The sequence below is a fragment of the Electrophorus electricus genome, chromosome 1 (genome assembly GCF_041902795.1).
Source record: "Electrophorus electricus isolate QZ-2024a chromosome 1, ASM4190279v1, whole genome shotgun sequence".
Classification (NCBI taxonomy): domain Eukaryota; kingdom Metazoa; phylum Chordata; class Actinopteri; order Gymnotiformes; family Gymnotidae; genus Electrophorus; species Electrophorus electricus.
The window spans coordinates 20188908-20211482 of NC_137497.1; the positions used below are offsets into that span (position 1 = coordinate 20188908).

Genomic DNA, 22575 nt, shown 5'->3' on the forward strand with positions numbered 1-22575 from the left:
CACACTATATTACACTACCTTTGTACAGCGGTACCTCACTTGAAGTTTAGAATTTTATGGCACTGACCACATCTGCAGAATACGCGGTTAAACCAATTGCGGATATAGAATACTCACTGCATTAATGGGTTGACTGCCAGGAAATGCATGTTCATTATTTCATATCAAACATACGAACATTACATAGATGTGCTTGTTTGAAAATTACAGCCTTATATAGTCAATGGAAAAACTTTTTAACAATCTTCTGTTTATACATAAATGCAGAGTTCTTAGTGTTAAATATATTAATACAACAATTGGTCTATGTAGTGTCTTCGTTTATGTAATTGGTCAACGTAATTATTATAGGTTTCTACACGTAATTATTTATGTAATGACTGTGAATATTGTTGCATCTATAGCCAGTAATGCCACACTAAAGTACTACGTCAGAGTAAGTAGACACAACACTTCAAGAGACATGGTGGTTGGCTTTTCTTCAGTTTCCTTTATTCTCCAAAGCCACAGTAACCACCTACAATGGGTTATTAGTGCCCTGCAGTGTCCAGTTATGCAAGCTACCTCCAGGTGCAAACAAACCATATACAATACAACTGGTTTAATGGCCTCTGCCTTGCAGATCAGGCAGCCACACATACCCCCAATAGCAGGGCAGACTTTGGGTTATGGTACGACATAAAAATATTTAAAAAGCTCTCTTACTGTGGCTAAGAACTGTACACATAGGGGTCATAGGGGTCAAAACAAACCAAGATGTGCAACATACATATGAAATATAATTGGAGACATTGTCATCTAGAAAGCAGAACTAAAGCCACAGACGCAGCACATTTCATCAGGACCTTCACTGAGAATGACCTCAACAACATTAAACAATGTGACAAAGGAAGCAAAATAATACAACAGGACTTTGATTGTACCAACAGGTTGTTAAATATCATGGGATGAGAAGGCCATCTACAGTGAACATGTGAAGAGAATATATAGAACATTTTACCAACAATTCTCTCATCTCTGACTGGGTGCCACTATTCCACACTGAATATAAAATATAAAAGAAATGTTTCAGTAACTATACACTTATTAATTATAATGGACAGTCCTCTGGCACAGCCTAAATACACTTAACAACAGGGAGAAAAGAATAAATGCATTTATTAAATTTCAAGCATACAAACGATAAATTAATTCTCACTTGGCAATGCAGGTAATCAACTGTCTCTAGAATAAGAAGAAAAGCTTACAGTCTTCCATCAGTGCATATAAATGGAATCTAATGAATTTTCAGTGCAAAAATACACCTACTTGTAAATATTTTACCAGTGATCTCAGTAGCTTTGCCAGATCTTATTTACAATATACTGTATTTGGAAACAAAGGTAAGACAACAATGGTAAAACATTCAGTGATTGGAAGTTCATCATAATGAGTTTCTGGCTGGTCACATGACCCAAAAAGTTGGGGTTTTGTTCTGTTTTTTAATAAACACCCTGCTGTAACACAGCTCACAGGTGATGGTATCAATCCTCCTAAAAAAGCAAGACTTACAGTGTGTGTGCATGTGTGTGTGTGTGTGTGTGTGTGTGTGTGTGTGTGTGTGTGTGTCCAAGTTGAAACCTGAGAGATAATCACACCTTTTCTAAATGTATTTATACTCCATAAAAAAGGTTTTTCTTTTTCATAGACCAAGGTGTGATGTTCCCATCAATGGATGTTACAAAGGCACTTTTGATCATTTTAAGAAAGTAATGTTGAAATTGAAATATGTAAATACTGTTTGAATTAGTGATAAAAGAGTGGATTGATTATTTTAGCACATAAAGTGACATTAATGCTAAATTGAATCGATGTATTTGGAAGTAGGTGGGATTACATAGGGGTTAATGCTATAGTGGGATTAATGCTATAGTGAGATCAATGGCTGTAGTACATTTCCAGTTCCAGTTCTAGTATGAGACCCCATGGCCAGCAGCTGCCTGAGAGTGTGAGCTCTCCTGTTCACTATGAAGGACTACATTTATCCTCCATTACAGCCTGTCACAGGAAGAGTCATTACAGTATATACACACACTGTCTTCAAGGGGTCGTATGTTATATGTGAGTGCCACTATTGTCCACGTTTTATATTAATAAACGTCTTTCACAGATGAGGGGGTCTGTGTGTCCTGCTCCGCGCCAATTGCTACTCACATATAACATCCAACGTTACAGTGTGAGTGTTTGTAAAAGCTGATATGTCTGTAAAGCATCCTTGAATCTGAGAAATGTATATATTATTATGTAACTAATAAGAGGAAGAGGAGGAGGAGGAAGAGTCTACTCTGATGTGCAGGGTTCCCCTCCACTAGAACCGCTTCATGTAGGAGATGTTCTATGGACAATGTACAATCAGTGTAGATGGACCACACACAGGTGATGTATTTTCTGTTTATTAAGTTTATTAAGGAACCGTTCATATTACTGGTCAGTAAATGAGTTTATTATTCAAAACTGTGAGTTTAACTATATTTTGATTGTCTTCATACTGAAGTATATTGTGAAGTATATAATGAAAATATAAAACAGCAGATTATACTCACCTTTTGCTGAAGGCACAGTCAGACTTATAAGCAACCAGAAATCACACAGATAGAAACATAAAAAAAAAGAAATCTTGCTATTTGATTTACACATTAGGTTACCTGAGAGTATCCTGAACATGACTGTGCTCAGGCAAGTTAAAGTCTTACCTTCTACGGTGACTCTAAAGGTGAATACAGTCTCCTTATTCCTGATGTCCCATATGATGTAAACGCCACTATCAGACGCTTTCAGCTCCTTCAACTGCAGACTGGAACTGATTGACATTCTCTGCTCATTCTCTGCTCAGAGACACACTGAATTTCATGACCTATGACCTCACATAATCTGACAACGTTTGGACTGTCATCACTAGTCCTGTTAATAAACATCTCCACTGGCTCCGATATGGGCACATCCAGGATAAGAGATTCTCCAGAGGTAAACTGCATGGAAACCTCAGGAGCTGCAAGGACACACACACACACACACACACAGACACACGCACAGATTACCACCAAATGGAATCAACTTATTTTTATTTTCCAATTGCAAATGTTTAGTAGGGAAAATAAAGGAGGACACTTACCCTCTATCCGTAGACTCACATCACAGATCCCTACACCATCACACTTACAGATGTACCAGGTCCTCTTAGTGTAATCGGCATCAGTGATGGTGAGGGAGAGATCTCCCTTCAGTTACTGATCATGGGACATGTGAAATCCCTCCTCTGACTGGCAGGATGTCTGGTCACACTGAGCCAGAATGCCATGTGGTTTACAGGACACAGTCCATGTGACCAGACCCGAACATGTCTGAATGCAGGGGAGAGTAGCATTGTCATGAAGATTCACCTTTAGTGAGCTGAGAGATGATGCAGAATGAAGAACTGGAGAAGAGGAGAAGACGGCGGATGGAAAAATCTGTGTTACACAGCACACACTCAACACATTCAACAGCATACATTCAACACATTCAACAGCACACATTCAACACATTCAACAGCACACACTCAACTTTCTTCAGCTGCTAGATCTGAACCAGTCTTAACTTTTTCATCAAATTAACACTACCTGTTAAAACATTTTATACATTTAATCTCACTACAGTGTAAGTGAGAAAAGCTCATGATTTATGAGACAAGATCACTGCACAAGAACCAGTTCATACTTTCTGGCTGCATAAGTCATTGCTATACCAAAACACCTACTATGAAATACTGAACCAAATTCCCAACTAACAACCTAAGTCACTAACATCTTTGTGTTAGTCAGTAACACCAAAACATATCTTATGAATGAACATGTACATGATTGAAAAAACTGCAGATACAGAGACAGAGAGAGAGTGTAGAATACAAGGAGAAACTGTGTCCCTCTTCAACTTTATATTTGATTTGCCTATGAAAAGATAGATAGAAAGATAGAAAATTTAATAGATAGAAATTTAAACTTTGAATTATCGGTTACAATCTGCAACCCTGGTAACTTATGCAGTGGTGCCATCAGACAATATTTAGTGGGGGACAGATGGGACCAGTGAACATGTGGTGGTACACTAAATTGTGTTACAGCCAGTGGGTTAGGGTTGTGGTAGTACACTAAACTGTGTTACAGCAGAGGGTTAGGGTTGTGGTGGTACACTGTGTTACAGCAGAGGGTTAGGGTTGTGGTGGTACACTGTGTTACAGCAGAGGGTTAGGGTTGTGGTGGTACACTAAACTGTGTTACAGCCAGTGGGTTAGGGTTGTGGTAGTACACTAAACTGTGTTACAGCAGAGGGTTAGGGTTGTGGTGGTACACTAAAAAGGCCTCACAGCACAGAGTAGTTTCAGGCTATGCAGGTTAATACAAAGATACAAATCAATATTATAATAGTGTATAATAAACTGAACACAATTTAATTCCTTATCAGATTATGATATTCTCATGAGATCAGCCAAGGGATCATCAATAAACCTATGAAATTCCAATTTGAATTAATTATCACCAATAAATCAAGGGTGTAGGTTAATGAAACATAAATATTAATAATTAGCTGAGAACAAAAGGTTTTATTTATGTCCAGCACAAATTACAAAAATATTTACAAATATATTCCATTCAGATCAATCTGCTGTAATTTGTTCATCTTAATATTACTAACAGAGGCAGAGATTGAAATGTCAGTATACGAGTGCAAGCAAAAAAGCCCAGATACAGGCTACAGACACAGCATAACACCTAGATACAGGCTACAGACACAGCATAACACCTAGATACAGGCTACAGACACAGCATAACACCTTAGATACAGGCTACGAACACAGCATAACGCCCAGATACAGGCTACAGACAATGCCTAAAGTAGCCAAACACACAGAAATGTAACATGTAACCCCAGTAAATACTGCATAAAGATACACTAACCAAATGCACAGAACTGTACATGTAACCCCAGTAAATACTACAAACACTACAATAACCAAATACAGGGAACTGTATGGGTATCCCCAGTAAATACTGCATAAAGTCTAAATTAGACAAATACAAAATTGTAAATGTAGCCACAGTAAAAAAAAAAAGTAAAATAAAAATAATAACAAATTACACTAAGCGTCTAAGAAATTGTGCTTTAAAAAGCAACAGTGTGGGTATATGAATGTTATTGTGTTTATCTCATATGGTTGTTCAACAAAAAATGTACTTAATGTGATAATCTGTAATTGGAGGTGTTTAATGTATCAGACGTATTCTGATTGACTCTTGAAACGCACTAGAGGACTTCAGGGAAAGAGGCCGTGTAGCCTGAGAAGAGCGCTGGAACATTTGGAAGCAGCACGGTTGCAGCTGTTTGTACTTTTAATGAGCCAAAGTATAAATGGAAATGAGCAGAAATTGTGTATAACGTATTTCTTAAACATAAAACAATACGTTTTATAAATACTGTTTTCCTGGAGGCTTCTTGGTATAGTTTGTGATGGGTGAATGACACCCATTTAAGCTCCACTTCTGAGGGTAGCACATCTAAAATGTCAATTTAACAAAAAAGTAACACAACTTAACAAACCAGATATACACACCAATAAACTACAGCTATATCTGCTACAGACTAACCAACACTAGCCAGCCACATTTAGCCTCACAAGTAAATTCTCAACTTGTAGGAAACAGTGTCAGTTCGGGTGGCTGCAGATCCCCTAGCCACCCCTTGGGGGCACCACTGTACCTAAGGTGTTCGAGTTATTTTAGCTGTTAATGTTTTTCCAATATAAAAATCCTACCCAATATTTAATTTATGAGGTTGTCAGTATTTGTTCCAGAACTATAAACAGGTAAAACCTACCAGCTAAGATCAGTAGACCCATCAGGACTGATCTCAGGATGCTGTAGTTGTGCATATCTGTGGAACCCCTGAAGAGAAACACACACCCCTGATGTTAATACAGGTGTAGGACATCAGTTTAACTATGAGAAACACACACCTCTGAGGCTAATACAGGTGGTAGGGCATCAGTTTAACTGCAAGGTTTAAAGTTGGGCTCTTAGTTGCTTCTGATTCATGTTTTCCACTCCATGCTCTGTTATTTATTTATTTGAGTTATAAAGCATATGTTTATACTGAGAGTACATATGTACTATGTCAGAAACTGAAACCTTAGACTGTATATAGTATGTTTATATGGTTGAAACGCTGGGGGAACTTAACTTACTGCTTTGCTTTTGTATTTGACTTTTAGCTAATTGTAATTCCGTTAGACAATCTGCTAGAAACGTAATTTGTATTCACCATGTGTTGAGTCAATACCACTAACATTAATTAGCAAGATTACTTATCCTATTTATAGCATTATAGCCTAAAGCTAATGCTAAGTAGCAGCTAACATCATGAGCATTAGGCTGTACTGAAGCATTTTATTACTCAGTAAAATGCTTTTCATTCTCAAATGTCAGTTGTCACTAAATCATTAATGTTCCAGGTATACATTCAGCTTTGTGTCTGTTCATGTGCTTTACATGCACTGTAGTCAGTGCTGATCTCTTTCACTCGTCACTTATGGACAGCACTCTGTCACTTTATGGCTTTGGTTATGGACACTTGCCAGACATTTCTTATAGATAGTTGCTATAGATGCATTGCCTCTGCACACATGTACAATCATCCTGCACATTTATTTATTCATATTTAAAACTGTGCCACTGTGTTTTGGTTGTAGTTTTCTTTTCTTGCTCTATAATAATAATGTAAAGTCCAGTCCTATCCAGCACACATACTTATTCATTCAAATTCCATGACATGAATGAAAAAATTAATCTTCTTAATTGCTGGATGCTGGGCATGTGAGCATGTGTGTCTCTTTATTTCAAGTAAATAACTGAAGAAAAAGTATTTATTTTCCTGTGTTTGGTATGTTAGCAGAATTTAAATGGTATTTAATAATAATCACAATAAACATTACTTACATTATGAACTGTGAAGACCACTTTAAATTCAAGCAAAAGCACAGCTATCAAGACACTGAGTTCTATTTGTGGTTTTACTGTCAGTGTGGGATTTTTCAGAGAAGCAAATTACTTATTTTAACACTGCTGGCCCGAGTACCGCAGGACGCACAGACTCCCTTGACAGTGCAAGAGGTTTATTAACATTAAACACAGATGACAAAGCTGGCACTCACATGCATCTATGGTGAACATGATAACATGTTGAACATTGGACGACTAACACATACACATGAAATGGAGATAACACAAACAGACGTTACGGCTACAGCGTTATTTACATATATCGACAGTTACACAAAGTAGCAACAATGACCAACAGGGTGCACTCACTGAAAGGGGTTTGAATAGACAGACAAACATTCACCATTAAACCCTGGGCAGGTGTGTGCAATCCTGGGGGGCGTGGTTACAAACACACACACGAATCCCCCTGCACGCGACAAAGTACCACGTGACTCGTGGGGGGCGGAGCGCTCCGTGACACTTACTTAAACATACATGTATCTAATATGAATTTATTGACAAACTGCTGGAACTGATTCCTTTAACACACATGTGCTGAAAGGCAAGTTTAAAAATCTTCCTTCTTATTCAACTAAGCTGAGATTTTCCAATACAATAAAGCAAAACAATGGATTCCTTTATTCAAGTTCATGTTTATATACACAATGTACAATGTATATGGTTGTGTATATATATGTACAGAATGTACAGAATGTACAGATCCATTTTGTAGAATATTTACAGTTTTTATGTTTTTATGTTACACGGTAATTGAATATATATATATATATACAGAGTTATGTTACATGGTGGTGGTGGTCCCCACAGTTTATCAGTTTCCCTGATTCAGGGCCTGAATGGCCTGTGGTCTTCAGGGAGCAAAAGCGCCACCCTGACCTCTACAGAAAGAAGAGCCTATTGTTGGGATTGGTGCAGTCCTTCACAATCCTCCTGGCCTTGGTCTGGCACCGCTTGTAGCAGATGGTCTGCAGGTCAGGAAGTTCCGTGTGAGTGATGCACTCTACTGAACGCACTACCCTTTGGAGTGCTTGTCTGTCCTGCTTGATGCTATTCCCAAACCAGACTGTGATGTTCCCCGTGATGATTCTCTCGATAGTGCAGGTGTAGAAGTTCCGCAGTACCTTGGAGGGCAGTCTGAAGTCTCTTAGGCATCTGAGGTGGTAAAGACGCTGATGAGCCTTCTTTGCCAGGGAGTTGGTATGGTGGGACCAGGACAGGTCCTGCGAGATGTGAACACCAAGGTACCTGAAACTATCTACTCTCTCCACCGTGGTTCCACTGATCCTCACAGCTTGGTAGTGCCGCTCCTGCTTCTTGCTGCAATCCACGATCAGCTCCTTTGTCTTACTGACGTTTAGGAGGAGATTATTTTCCTGGCACCAGTTTTCCAGGTGTTTAATCTCCTCCAGGTAGGCCCTCTTGTCGTTGTCCGAGATCAGGCCCATGACAATGGTGTCGTCAGCAAACTTGACAATGATGGTGGAGCTGGAAGTGGCTGTGCAGTCGTAGGTGTACAGTGAATAGAGCAGGGGGCTTAGGACACAACCCTGAGGAGCTCCAGTGCTGAGGGTGAGGGTGGATGAGGCGCAGTTGCCCACCCTTATTGATTGTGGTCTGTCTGTTAGGAAGTTGGAGATCCAGTCGCACAGGGATGTATGCAGTCCTAGATCCTCCAACTTAGTAGTGAGTAGGGAGGGGATGATAGTGTTAAATGCTGAACTGTAGTCGACAAACAGCATTTTAACATAATTTCCCCTCCCTTCGTCCAGGTGAGTCAGTGTGGTGTGGAGCAGATGTGCAATTGCGTCATCAGTGGAGCGGTTGTGGCGGTATGCAAACTGCAGTGGGTCCATGGAGTCTGGCAGGGAAGATGTGATGAAGTCTCTGACTAGTTTTTCAAAGCACTTCATCACGACCGATGTGAGGGCAACAGGGCGGCAGTCATTGAGGTCGGAGGGTCGAGGTTTCCTTGGGACGGGGACGATGGTGGATTGCTACACATGAATTTGTTTAATCCCCCAAAATACAAGCAAATACTAGTATTGTAATACTGTATTAAGATGTTAAACTTCATGATTAATAATGATTAATCATAGTCTATTATTGTGATTAACTGGATTAATTTTTAATCGATTGAAACCACTTATTATTAATGAATTAATATTATATACAGATTATGTTTGGTTAGTGATTTTCTAAAGATTTTCAGTGCTGGTTCAGAATCCCCACAGTCCTGTGAAAGATGGAGACCTTCACTGTGTCTGTGCCCTGATATTTCTTACAGTTAATCAGTTAAAAACCTTGAGTTGTGTGCAACATGTGTAATTCATGTGGATGGAAAAAGCTCTTATATGTATCAAAGTTCCCACAGCACACAGATACTGAAACGGCCGTATATGTGCACATTGTTTGGGAGTGTATCTTTGACCTTAATCATCAGTTCACTACATTTACAATACACTATAGGTGGTGGTATCTTTGTCCTTAATCAGTGTACATCAGTAATTCACTACATTTACAGTTCACTATAGGTGGTGGTACCTTTTTCCTTAATCAGTGTACATCAGTAGTTCACTACATTTACAGTTCAATATAGATGGTGGTATCTTTGTCCTTAATCAGTGTACATCAGTAGTTCACTACATTTACAGTTCAATATAGGTGGTGGTGGGAAAAGTGAGGCTTTGTGAAACATTGAGATGTTCAAAACAGTTGTGTTGAAAATAGTTTAAAGGTTTCAAAAGTGTAGTAAAGACTACTGTAGGGGACTGGTATGACTGGCACTGGTTGGCTTTATACTTTGTTCAACCTCGTGTGTTGGCCAGAACACTTAAAGCCATACTGAGTTCAAAGGTGTAATAACAGGCATGGACTTTGATGTTACAGAACTATGAAGTAGAGAATAGGTTAACCAATATTATATAATGCTATGAGATCAAGTCTCTGTCACCAATGTGTGGTCTAACACACAAATACAGATATGACTTTAAATGTCAATGTTGTTTGTAAATGACAACATGCACAATACACAGAAAAGCCTTTTACAGTTATTGTAATGACTAAGTGAGATCATCGTAATGAATAAGTGAGATCAATATACAGTAACTGGTACTTGGGTGCCATCTAGTGACAAATCTCTAGAACTGACTCAATGACTTGATAAACAAAGAAATATTTACATTTATGGCATTTAACTGACACTTTTATCCAAAGCGACTTACAATTCTGACTGAACACAACTTGAGCAATTGAGGGTTGTGAATGTAGATAATTATGATTATGGATAATGAAGATCAATAAAGTAAAATAAAGGAACAAAGTTTCACTTTTATTATAAGATTTATATTTTAAAATGATAGATGTTTTGGGGCTTTTTCTCTTCCCAAATTACCTCCTCAGTCTTGGAAAAGATTCATTCACATAGAACACATGTTGCTGGCATGCACAGGTGTTTTTACCATTATATAAATGTGTGGATATACAGCACATCACTCCTGTCAGTAAACCAGAGGATCTCTCTCTACATACACTTTCTATATATTAATGTCACTATATCTATCCTAACTAGTGCTCACTGGATGTCTCTCACTAGCCTATCAGTCAATATGTCCTATCAATAACCTTCTGTCTACACAACACTGAATCTCCGTCTCTTAAATTCTCTTTTCTCACAAAACCCCTCAAAGTTGCGTTGTGTTTTCTTGACTTGTAAGCATTCATATAGTTTGTGATTGAGACAGACGTGTGATCAGGTTTGTTTCAAACACTGTCAGGTACTGTATGACACTTGTAGAAACACAAGCTTCGTTTAGCCGTGGTCACGTGACATGGCCGTTTTGAGCCACACTTCGGATCAGCGTTTCAAAACGCTGCGCTTCAAAAACTCCAAACAAGCGTAGAAACGTCAGTGTCGACCGTCCAACCCTAACTATAGGTAACACTACAGCTAATGAACTATACAGGGAATCTGAACTGTCCACTGAGAATGTGGACAACATTATAAAATGACTGAAACTGAACAGAAAACTAACTGTAAAAAACACACATCACAGCAGCGACTTCACGTTTAGGACAGAGGAATTTTAACTGGGACCATTTGGAAAGATTACTGACTAACTACAACTTAAAATCCAGATTTACAATAACTGACAATCTATATCTGACCTCGTTAAATTATTTTAAACATAAGGGCGCAATCGTGCTGGGTGTCCGCCATTTTAGCTGCGTATCTTTACCAGGATTTTAATCTTTACTTTAATCCACCTTTGGGATTAAATGACCTACGAATTAAACGCGGAACTATGATCTCACAAAACATGCTGATTTAAACTGCACTGATGTCGCATCTTATCAAACAGAATGAATTTAGTTAGAAATACCTTTAAACACGCGTATCTGCAGTCCGCTCAACCTTCGAAAATGACAGTTCAGAAAATACTTTCACTTCAGAAAATAATTTCGTACAGGAACACCTGAGGGTAAGTAGAGGGCGGAGCAAATGTCGCTCATATGCATCCATCCATCCATCCATCCATCCATCCATCCATCCATCTATCTATCTATCTATCTATCTATCTATCTATCTATCTATCTATCTATCTATCTATCTATCTATCTATCTATCTATCTATCTATCTATCTATCTATCTATCTATCTATCTATCTATCTATCTATCAACATGTCACGATCAACCCACTCCTTTCACATAATAGGGGATTTCGCAATACATAACCTTGGCTTTAGCCAAATGATAGAGGATCCATTCAAATAGGGATTATATTTAAACATATGGCTTTATTCCACATCTTTATTCTATACGTTTTGCAAGTTTGAAACCATGGGGTTTATTTACAAACAGTGTAAAAGTGGCAGTGGGGCTGGTAGTGAATTCCATACCATGGGGGAGACCTTTAAGAGTGGAGCAGCCAGTGAGCAAAATGTCTAATGCCAAAGTATAATAATAAAATTAGTGTTTAGGTAGCCCTAGACAACCACTCACAACAGCTTGCAGTAATTTTCCCATTTCAAATAAATGTCTTACACAGAGCATCAAATTATTTAAAATATATCAGAGGGCACTCCAGTGGAAGTGACTGTAGTAGATCATTAATTTGGGGTACACAGTTCATCTTAAGAATATTAACCTTCCTTCAAATAGAGAGATTTAGGGATGACCATCTTCCAATATTTGCTGTCATTTTCTGGAATACCGGACCAAAATTTTCTTTTACATTATCCAGAAAAGATGGAAAAGGTATATCCAAGTATCGTATACCTTGAACATGTCTGTTCAACTAAACCTCTCACTTCCTCTGTGCTGCCTATATCACAGGAACATGTTTTATCTGTGGCGGAATGAAATGTTGTGAATGTAATTATGAATAATGAAGATAAATAATGTAAAATAAAGGAACAATGTCTCACATTTATTATAAGATTATAATTTAAAATGTTAGTTGTTCTGCTGTTTTGGGGCTTCTTCTTTTCCCAAATTAACTCTTCAATCTGATTGGTGATTTACTGTAACAGGAAATGGCCCTTCCATCTGTTCAGCCTAACTGATTGGTTGGTTACTACAGCCAGTGGCAGAGTCAAGGTCATGCCTACAGATGCTTGACCAGTGTGGGCAATCAGATTAAACAGAATGCAGTGATTGACCAGTGTGGCCACCAGATTAAACAGAATCCAGTGTTTGTATGCTGTGGCTACCAGATTAAACTGAATCCAGTGTTTGAATGGTGTGGGCCATCAGATTAAACAGAATCCAGTGTTTGACCAGTGTGGCCACCAGATTAAACAGAATCCAGTGTTTGAACAGAGGAATGATTTATCGTATCTTGACTGAAGCACTGGAATGATGACGAGCTGTCGCACACAGAAACACATAAAAAAGAAAGCAAAACACGACCAGTGATACTACATGTAAAAGAAAGTAGGACACTAAACACTACAGAAGTGGCTGGTAACAGCATACATCAGGTTAAACACTGACAAGGGCTGACTATTACTCAAGGACTTACATATACACGTTAATGATGACTAACAAGGGACAGGTGTAACACACAACTAACGAGGGAGGGGCGTGATTCACACATACACACACGGATATGGGGAGGAGTAAGAATAGTAAACAGATACTTCATGTCTCTTACCATATATATTTAACATCTCACAAAGCCACTCTGCCTATTGTGGATAATTTTGACTTCGCCAAAAAGTTCCCTTTAGCAGATGTTTTAATTGCAAATATCTCCAAATTTGTGATCTGGGCAAGTTAAATACCTGCACCATGTGGTTGAAAGATTTTAATGAGTCTTGATCCAAAATGTTTTTTATACCCTTCATAAATCATAAATATCTTCTATCTATACATATTTAATATAACACAGTCAACCCACTCCTTTCACATAATGGGGGATTTTGCAATACATAACTTTGGGTTTAGTGAAATGTTAGAGGATTCAAATAGGGATTACATTTAAACATATGGCTTTATTCTACATCTTTATTCCATATGTTTAGCAAATTTGAAGCCACAGGGTTTGAACTACTGTACCATGATAATTTTACTGAGACACAGTGTAAAAGTGGTAGTTGGGCTGATGGTGAATTCCGTACCATGGGGGAGACCTTTCAGAGTGGAGTGACCAGTGAGCCAAACGTCTAAGGCTAAAGTGTATTAATAAAATAAACTTTTAGGTAGCCCTAGACCACCACTCTCAACAGCTTGCTGTAATTTTCGCATTTCAAATAAACCTCACACAGAGCATCGAATTGTTTAAAATATATCAGAGGAACTTCCAGAGGAAGTGACTGTAGTAGATCATTAATTTTGGGTACACACAGTTCATGTTAAGAATATTAACCTTCCCTCAAAAAAGGATTCAATAATTATAAGAAGCGCGGACACTGAATTAACTGGATCAATTACAAACAAAGTATCATCCAAATAAAGCATCAAATTCTGAATTTATATCCACATGGTGATACCAGGACAGAAGGTGAGTGGGGATCCATGACAAGTTCCTCGCGAGAGCTTAAAGTAAATTGAAATATATCCATTAGAGTTTTAGATCAATACTTGGAGCAAAATTAAATTTTTATCCAGTTGGTCCTCTAACATAAATCCACTAATCAAATATGTTTTTCTTTTAGTGCGTTGTTTTTACTTGCCAACACTTGTTAAGAAATAACGGCTATTTCACATGAATCATTTCCATAAAGGCTCCCCCAAATTATTAAACATTTTAAATGCCTCAAACATCATTAAAAGTATTCATTTTGTGTCTGTTGTTGCTGCAATAAATTGTGTTCAAACTGAGACTTTTGAAGTAACATTTACTTCAAAATATCAAATCAGACTAATCGACAGTTTCAGGATAAACAGACCATAGATGTATTTAAAAGATTGTATTTTGGTAACAATGCATCAGGCATCAAAATACAGTAATACATTTAAACAAAAAGTTCCATAAAATAAACGCATTACATCTTATATGTCTGAGATAAAAACACATGGCAGGTTTTTACCCATAAGGCACTGCAAGAGAAGCAGTTGGATTTACAGAGGCACAGAGCAGAAACACCTCATTAATATTCATGAGCAAAATTTTACATGAAACAAGCACAAACACGCATACGTTTAACGATGACAAGAACATTAACCATGACATTAAGACATTACATCCACAATGACCAACGATCTTGCACACTATGACGAGGGTTTAAATACATATAAACAAATGAGGTGCAGGTGTGGCCACAAATGAGGATCCTCCCACTGCACATGGCGGGCCAAACCACATGACTCGCGGGAGTCGAACGTTCCGTGACATCCAAACTACATATTATACCAGCAGCACCAGTCTCTGTACTCCTTCTCTCCTCTCCTTTCATTAATGCCTTCATCCTCCCTTTGGAACCATTTATTTTGATACTGATCCTTAAAGGTTTAAAGGTACAAGCATGAAACTTGTCAAATGTTCAGCTTATTACACTCATAAAATAAACGTAGTTAAGCACATATCTGCACTTAATGACAACTCTACTGATTCTAATACAACTCACTGTTTACAGTCTTTACTTTCTAGTTACTTAATGCCTGTTGATTCATCTTGTTATCTATATGCATCCCGGCTCTAACTCTAGTGAACTGATCTTGCCCTTAGACAGATTACTTCACTTAATTACTTCATTTAATAATAGCCAGCTGATAAAAACAGTAAACACCACAGGGTCTGTCAACCTTGCTCAAAACCAAATGACATGAAGCAGGCCTGTTTCCATAATACATGTCTGATTTACTTAATATTGGAGATTGCTTTACCTGGGCAGGCAAACCTTAGCTACTTATTGAGCAGAATGCTTTGAAATTAATGCAGCATTACAGCATTGGGAAAACCAACCACAACAACTGACCATAATCACCAAGACCACAAGAGAACTCTTGAAAATATAACCTGGACAATAAGGGGAGACTCTTAAATAAAAGGCAACTAAAATGTAAAAGATGCTACAGAAAAAAAATACCTGTTTTTCCACGACTTGACACAAAAGTATTTATATGTGCATTAAATTACATCACAGGATCTCATAGTAATATTTACATAAACAGCTTTATATTACATTTTTACATTACATTTACAGTACTGGGCAGATGCTCTTATAGTGACTGATGTATGTTTATCAGTATGACATCATGTGTGCTCTCTGAGGATCAAACCCATGATTCTGGAGATGTATCTTACTGTACCTGCTCTACCAGGTGAGTTCAGGAGTGCTAACGTCATAAAACTCTGATCATGTATGACTGAACATACATTGATCTTTAACCCCTGAATGGTACAGAGAAAGGCAGTGTGGGTACATATGTGTGTGTGTGTGTGTGTGTGTGAGTGTGTGTATAAGAGAGCGAAGTCATTTATCTTCTCTCAGACTTTCTCATGGTTATTACTGGGAGATCACCTCTGCTCTTCATCTGAGTGGTTTAGTCCATTCATATTAACTCCTCTGTTGTCATGGCTACTGTTCCATTCACTGTACTTCCTTTCTGGAGCTCCTGAATTTTTTTCCTCAGCTGCACAATCACCAGCACTGCTGCCACAAGCCCCGCCCCCGTCAGAGCCAGGAGCACCGTCAACACCGTCACTGTGGAGCTCTGATTGGGACATGGCTGGACTTCTGCAACACACACACAAAGAGACAAAAATGGTCAGAAATTATGAACCACTATTTAAACAGTACAGAGTTATAATTATATGTGTATGCATCAGAGTGAACATGACAGGATCGAGAGGGATTGTGGGATTAATTTACATATTAACACACAGCATAATTACTACAGTGAACAGTGGTATTGGGGGTGAAGTATTTGTAGATTTATTGAGGGTCGTATGTAGAGGGTTGAGCATCAGGAGCAGACAAGGCCAAGCTAAAAAATAAAACATAAGCCACACTAGAAATAAAAATTATTAATTTAGTTGGTTACATTTATTTAGTGCCTTTCTCAAACTCAAGGACGCTTTGCAGGCAGACATCAGCTTTAACACTCAAATCACTCACAGACAGATGAGAAGCAGCAACCAATTTACAAACAGCGTATTCTCCATCAGAAACCAGACCCCTGGGGGACTGAACCAGGTGTAGGAGAACGGGAGGAGATTTAGACCAGGACAGAGCACCAACCATCACTGGACACACACACACACACACATCTATCTTTATCTATATTCATGCACAACTCACATTGATACAGTTTTAGAGTATCCAGTCATCCTAACCTCCATGTTTTTGGGAGGACCCCAGAGGAAACCTACACAGATTCAGGGAGAACACGGAAACTCCACCCAGAGAGGGACTCAGAGGCTGAGAGGCAAACATGCCAACCATCAAGCCCTGCTGCCAAAAACAACCAACTGTCCCAACTGAACACAAACAAAATTAAGTACAATAACCCTCCCTACTCCCAAAAACAAACAAACAGAAGTAAAGAACTGAGCAAATAAAAATGGTGTCAAACTTCCCAACTACGATTCACACAGGACTACTACAGTACACTATACACAGAATAATATTTACAACAGTGAACACGACCAGAAAAAGGGGAAGCGATAAGTCAGAATGATTTAACAAGCAGAGGCCCAAAACCACAATAATCGGCAAACAACACTCACTGAACAAACACAAGCAGCCAGAGCAACAGTGGATATGAATCGCAGCCTGTTGCTTCTTCCCAGGCTTCCCCTTATGCGTGCGGTAGAATGAGGCAGCAGCCCAGGACAATTCCAGCACAGGACAGAAGACTTGATCAGGTGGAGGAGGAACATCATGAAGGGGAGGAGCCACAGGATGTAACATAAACGTAAACAAAACACAAATAACCCTACCCATAACGCAAACAGGGTTGTAACACCTTCAAATACCAACACTTCAATTTTTCTGACTCATCACTCAATAACTCATGATTGTTTTGGTATGAGTAAGCAGGTATCACACCAAGTGCCATAAAACATCAGTAGCTGGATCCAGGAGTGTCCATGTGAGAATCCACCACAAAGAGTCCAGTGAAAACCAACCAGGTCCACATGCTCTATTGGGGATATGCTTAGATAAACAGGACCTCAACTAAGACCAAGACCTCAAACTATGGCACTCCGTCCACGCTGTTTACATGATCCTAGCATTCATAGTCAAACTAATACTGAACCACTGATGTGCATGTAAACATAGTTACTGATACTATGCACAACCCCGTCCCCAACATAGTAATTCTAGGCAACATTAAAATCACAGTAACCACACTTACCTTCCACAGTAACTGTGCATGTCTGTATAATCTCTTCATGCTTAGTGTCTCTGATGCTGTAAACTCCACTATCAGATGGTGTGGTTCCTTGCAGCTCCACAGCAGAGATGAGCGACACTCTCCGAGTGTATTCAGGTTTACACTTCAGTGAGTGTCCAGCCACTGTGCAGATCTGTCCACTAGAGGGAGCAGCTGCATCTGTGCTGTTATAAATCACCTCCACTGACTCTGATATGAGCAAATCCAGCACCAGAGGTTCACCAGGCTTAATCTGAATTGAAGAATTACAGGCTGTGGAAAAAACAATTAGAAACTTCAATGTAATATACAACTCATTTGACCATGTAACCTCAGAACTGCAAATCTGATATAAACATTTAAACATTACACACAAGCTCCTTCTGTTTTCCCCCACATATCTGATATTTGAAGTTTACAATTCTATGTTCTACTTTATTTACCCCAGATAAATAAAGTTCTCTCTGTCTACATAAATAATGGTTTAGTAACAATAACTAGGTAATCCATTGAAGACACTTACCCTCTATCTGCAGACTCACATCACAGAGCTCTCGACCTTTACAGGCGCAGGTGTACAAGGACCTCTTAGTGTAATCAGCATCAGTGATGGTGAGGGAGAGATCTCCCTTCAGGTACTGATCATGGGACATGTGAAATCCCTCCTCTGACTGGCAAGATGTCTGGTTACACTGAGCCAGTATGTCATGTGGTTTATGATATAAAGTCCATGTGACCAGACCAGAACATGTCTGAGTGCAGGGGAGAGTAGTAGCCTCATGAAGATTCACCTTTACTGAAGGAAAAGAGCCTGGAAGACATTAAGAAAAGAGTTTAAAACATTACAGTGGTGCTTGAAAGTTTGTGAACCCTTTAGAAGTTTCTATATTTCTGCAAATATTTGAACTAAAACTTCATCAGATTGTCAAACAGGTTCTAAAAGATAAAAAGAAACTAATCAAACAAATTAAACCAAATATTAGACTGTCATTTATTTAGAGGAAAATGACCCAATATTACATATCAAGGCAATAAATATCAACTTGTAAACAATATTTATTATTTAGAATGTTATTTATTTTATCTGTCATATCCATGCATGATACAGCATATGTATCTATATATAATTATACATATATAATACATCCCACATTAAATAATTCCCTACACAGCTGAACCACAGTAGCTTTTAATGAAAAAATATCAGATTGGTATTGATATCAGGCGACATTCAAAAGCAAGACATCGGTATCAGATCAGTGGAGAAAAACTGGTATCGTGCTCTCTCTATAAATACAGCAAAACAAAAAATAATCAACCCATTCACTTATCTACTTAAATATTCTTGGTTACTCAAAGATGCATTTCTAAGTAAGAGCAGAACTGACTTATACTGCTCATTAGTACGGCTGCAGAGACATCTGTGTCTTCTATGTCTGTGTCTACATGACCATTCTGGTGATCTTTTAATTAAAGGGTTCTGAAATGCAAGTCTATTAGCAAAATGACAGGGAATCTGTCCAATTAAATTCATAAATTAAATAAATTTTGACTCTGGGGGCGGGCCTATAGCAGCCTGGCCCTTCTCCGTGTTGTGAAGAAGGGACTATGACATTATTAATAAAACATTACTGTCTATGTACATGCTACCTTAGCCAGCTGACTATCAATTTTATGTAATATAAAGATGATTAAATAATACATAAAGGTCAAGCAAGTTCAATAGTTCAGTTAACACACCAAAATCAAAGATGAAATTCTGATGACCTAAGAGAACCTGTTTTGACCACTTACCAGCTATGACTGTCAGCAGCTGTAACAGCAAAAACACAGTGACATCTGCTGCAGGACAGCATGACTGAGGAGACAAAAGAGAACCCAGTCAGTACTGTACAGAGGAGACAGGAGAGCCCAGTCAGTACTGTACAGAGGAGACAGGAGAACCCAGTCAGTACTGTAGAGAGGAAACAGGAGGGCCCAGTCAGTACTGTACAGAGGAGACAGGAGGGCCCAGTCAGTACTGTACAGAGGAGACAGGAGGGCCCAGTCAGTACTGTACAGAGGAGACAGGAGGGCCCAGTCAGTACTGTACAGGTAGGAGCAGAGTGATCACTATTAGGAAAAAAGTCAATAATTTACAGTACCCTGATTACAGCACCTGCTATAAAAAATAAACAGGAGTAAACTACTAAACAATATTAGAAACAGGACTAAAGCACCATCTATCCCACAGTAGAAACGGGACTAAACCCCACTACACCTCAGCAGCACAGTAATCCTCCTTTACCAGAGGGGGTTAGTCCAGGGTCCAGAACATCACAGTCCTGCCTGCCAGTACATTGTGTCACTTTAGTTCCCTTATTCCCAGCAGTCATGCTGTGTTTAATATTTCTAGCAACACTAAACTACTAATCAGACGGGACTCATTTTCCAGTCATGTGTACGTAAAGCAACTTTACCAGAAGATCTCTAGAGTGACAGACTCGCACACAGGAGCAGAAACCTCAGCATAAATTACAGACATTTCTGTGTAACGCTGCTGGCCGGAATGCCGCAGGGCAGGACATTTATTAACATTAAACACCAACAACAAAGGTGGCACTCACACAACACTAACGATAAACATGAGACACTTAACATTAAACTAAGAACACACTTACACGTGACTACACAAACTAACGTTACGGCTCAGAGAGCGACATTAACACAAACGGTAGTGAGAAGGAGCTACAGGCCGCGCACACTGAGTTTAAACAGACATTCAACATTAAACCCTGTGCACGTGTGTGTAATCCCGGGGGGCGTGGTTACAAACACGGCTGCGAATCCCCTGCACGCAGCAGGCTGTACCACGTGACTCGTGGGGGCGTGACAGTGGGACTGGATTTACATATTGGATCTGGATCTGTTACCGTCTCACTACTACACCCACGTGTGATACGTTGCTTTCGCGGGTCGCAACATCTTAACACACATGAGATTTTGAACCCCGGTTCTGTGGTTATCGGCCTGCAGTTTCCCATCTGATCCAGCTCATGAAAGACTTGATGAGCCAGAAAACCTGAAACTGTCCGCCAGTGGATGCAGTTACCAGCCTTAAATGTACATGACAAACATGGTAGTAAACCTGAAATAGATCAATGTAAGTCAGTGCGGTGCCTCCAGAAATGTGTCTACTACTATGCTGATAGTAATAAATCATTTTTAAACCCCCTCGTGATTAAGGACCCGAATGATTCACAGGTTAGTAAATACCCAAAATGACACTAATTTTTTTAAAAGCATATTTCCCTGCACAAAGGAAAGCAATCGCGAAATAACAGAAGCAAATCACAAACAACGAAAATCCATTTAACATAAGTATGAGCGATTAATGCAGTCACCTATTAACGTACCCACGTGGCGGGAAAAAAAAATTCAAAAAAATACCAATATTAATATTTCTCTTACCCTCAGAGGCTTCAGTTGCAAATCAATCAACTGAATAAACACGGAAACTAGCAAATAAATGCTCAATAAAAATGGGTCAATACAACAATATTGTACGTGGATGTTCACAAACGTTTGTTAACTCGTGGGTGCACAAGTGGAGAATGAAGCGTCTGAGACGCACGGGGCTGGTTGTTCCGATACTCACAAGTCCATGACTCATATGGAGAGGAGCCGAAGCGCCACAACAAGCGCCTACTCGCGTCTCCTCTCAGCTTCGTTACAGGTCACGGTACTCTCCCCAATCTCCTGGGATCCAGGCTGCAGGTTGGGACATGCCTAAGCACCGTCCACTAGCAAGTCCATTTCGTGATGGGGAAGTAGGTGTCCTGTGGTGGTTGGTCATTCTGTAACGAAGCTGGCCCGAGTGCCGCAGGTCACGGGGCAGGACGCAGACTTCCTTGTCGGTGAAACACGTTTATTAACATAAAACATATATGACACAGGTGGCACTCAACACTCATAACACTTACAGTAAATATGACTAAACATTAAACGAGGACATATACACATTAACGGGAACTACACAAACCAACGTTACTGCTACAGAGCCAGGAGTTAACACACATAGCGACAATGACCAACACAGGGACACACGGACAGGGGTTTAAATAGACACATTAATACTTAACAATAAATACTGAGGAAAATCTACAGTAAAATCTGAGCAACATTCATCACTTCCTTGGTTCTGAAATACTGAGTTTTAAATCAATACATTTTTAAAGCAACATTACATATTTATCCAGTTGGTCCTCTAACATAAATCCACAGATCTTTTTTTTTTTCTTTCAGTGTGTTGTTTTTACTTGCTAAAACTTGTCAAGAAATAATTATTTCACATGTATAATTTCCAGACACCCCCAAATTATCAAACACTTAAAACACCTCACACATCATAGCAAAGTATTCATTTTGTGTCTGTTGTTAGTGTAATGAATTGTATTCAAACTGAGACTTGTAACATTTCCTTATTCAAAATATCAAATCAGACTGTAATTGACAGCTTCAAGATAAACAGACCATAGATGTATGTAAAAGATTATATTCTGGTAACAATGCATCAGGTATCAAAATACAGTAATAAATCTAGACAAAAAGTTCCATAAATCATGATTTCTTCTTGTATTTCAAAATAAACAGCATTACATCTTATATCTCTGAGATAAACACATGGCAGGTCTTTACCC

The 22575-nt window shown here is 38.9% G+C and overlaps 1 protein-coding gene and 1 long non-coding RNA gene across 3 annotated transcripts; both read right to left on the reverse strand.

Moving 5' to 3' along the window:
- Positions 1-3488: 3488 nt before the first annotated feature.
- Positions 3489-11545, reverse strand: LOC118241391 (uncharacterized). Its single transcript, XR_004776038.2, has 3 exons — positions 11453-11545; positions 5890-5957; positions 3489-5570 (listed from the first exon to the last, which is right to left on the reverse strand). It is a non-coding gene; the product is annotated as an uncharacterized LOC118241391 (long non-coding RNA).
- Positions 11546-14397: 2852 nt separating this feature from the next.
- On the reverse strand, positions 14398-22265 carry LOC118241374 (uncharacterized). Of its 2 annotated transcripts, XM_081712048.1 has the most exons (6): positions 21534-22265; positions 19691-19754; positions 18420-18707; positions 17879-18169; positions 17247-17375; positions 14398-16254 (listed from the first exon to the last, which is right to left on the reverse strand). In XM_081712048.1, exons 1-6 carry the CDS (start codon positions 21546-21548, stop codon positions 16070-16072), a joined length of 972 nt encoding a protein of 323 aa, XP_081568174.1. In that variant the 5' UTR covers positions 21549-22265; the 3' UTR covers positions 14398-16069. The 2 variants fall into 2 exon arrangements, with proteins under 2 accessions (XP_081568174.1, XP_035382142.1); XM_035526249.2 differs by lacking the exon at positions 17247-17375.
- Positions 22266-22575: the final 310 nt, after the last annotated feature.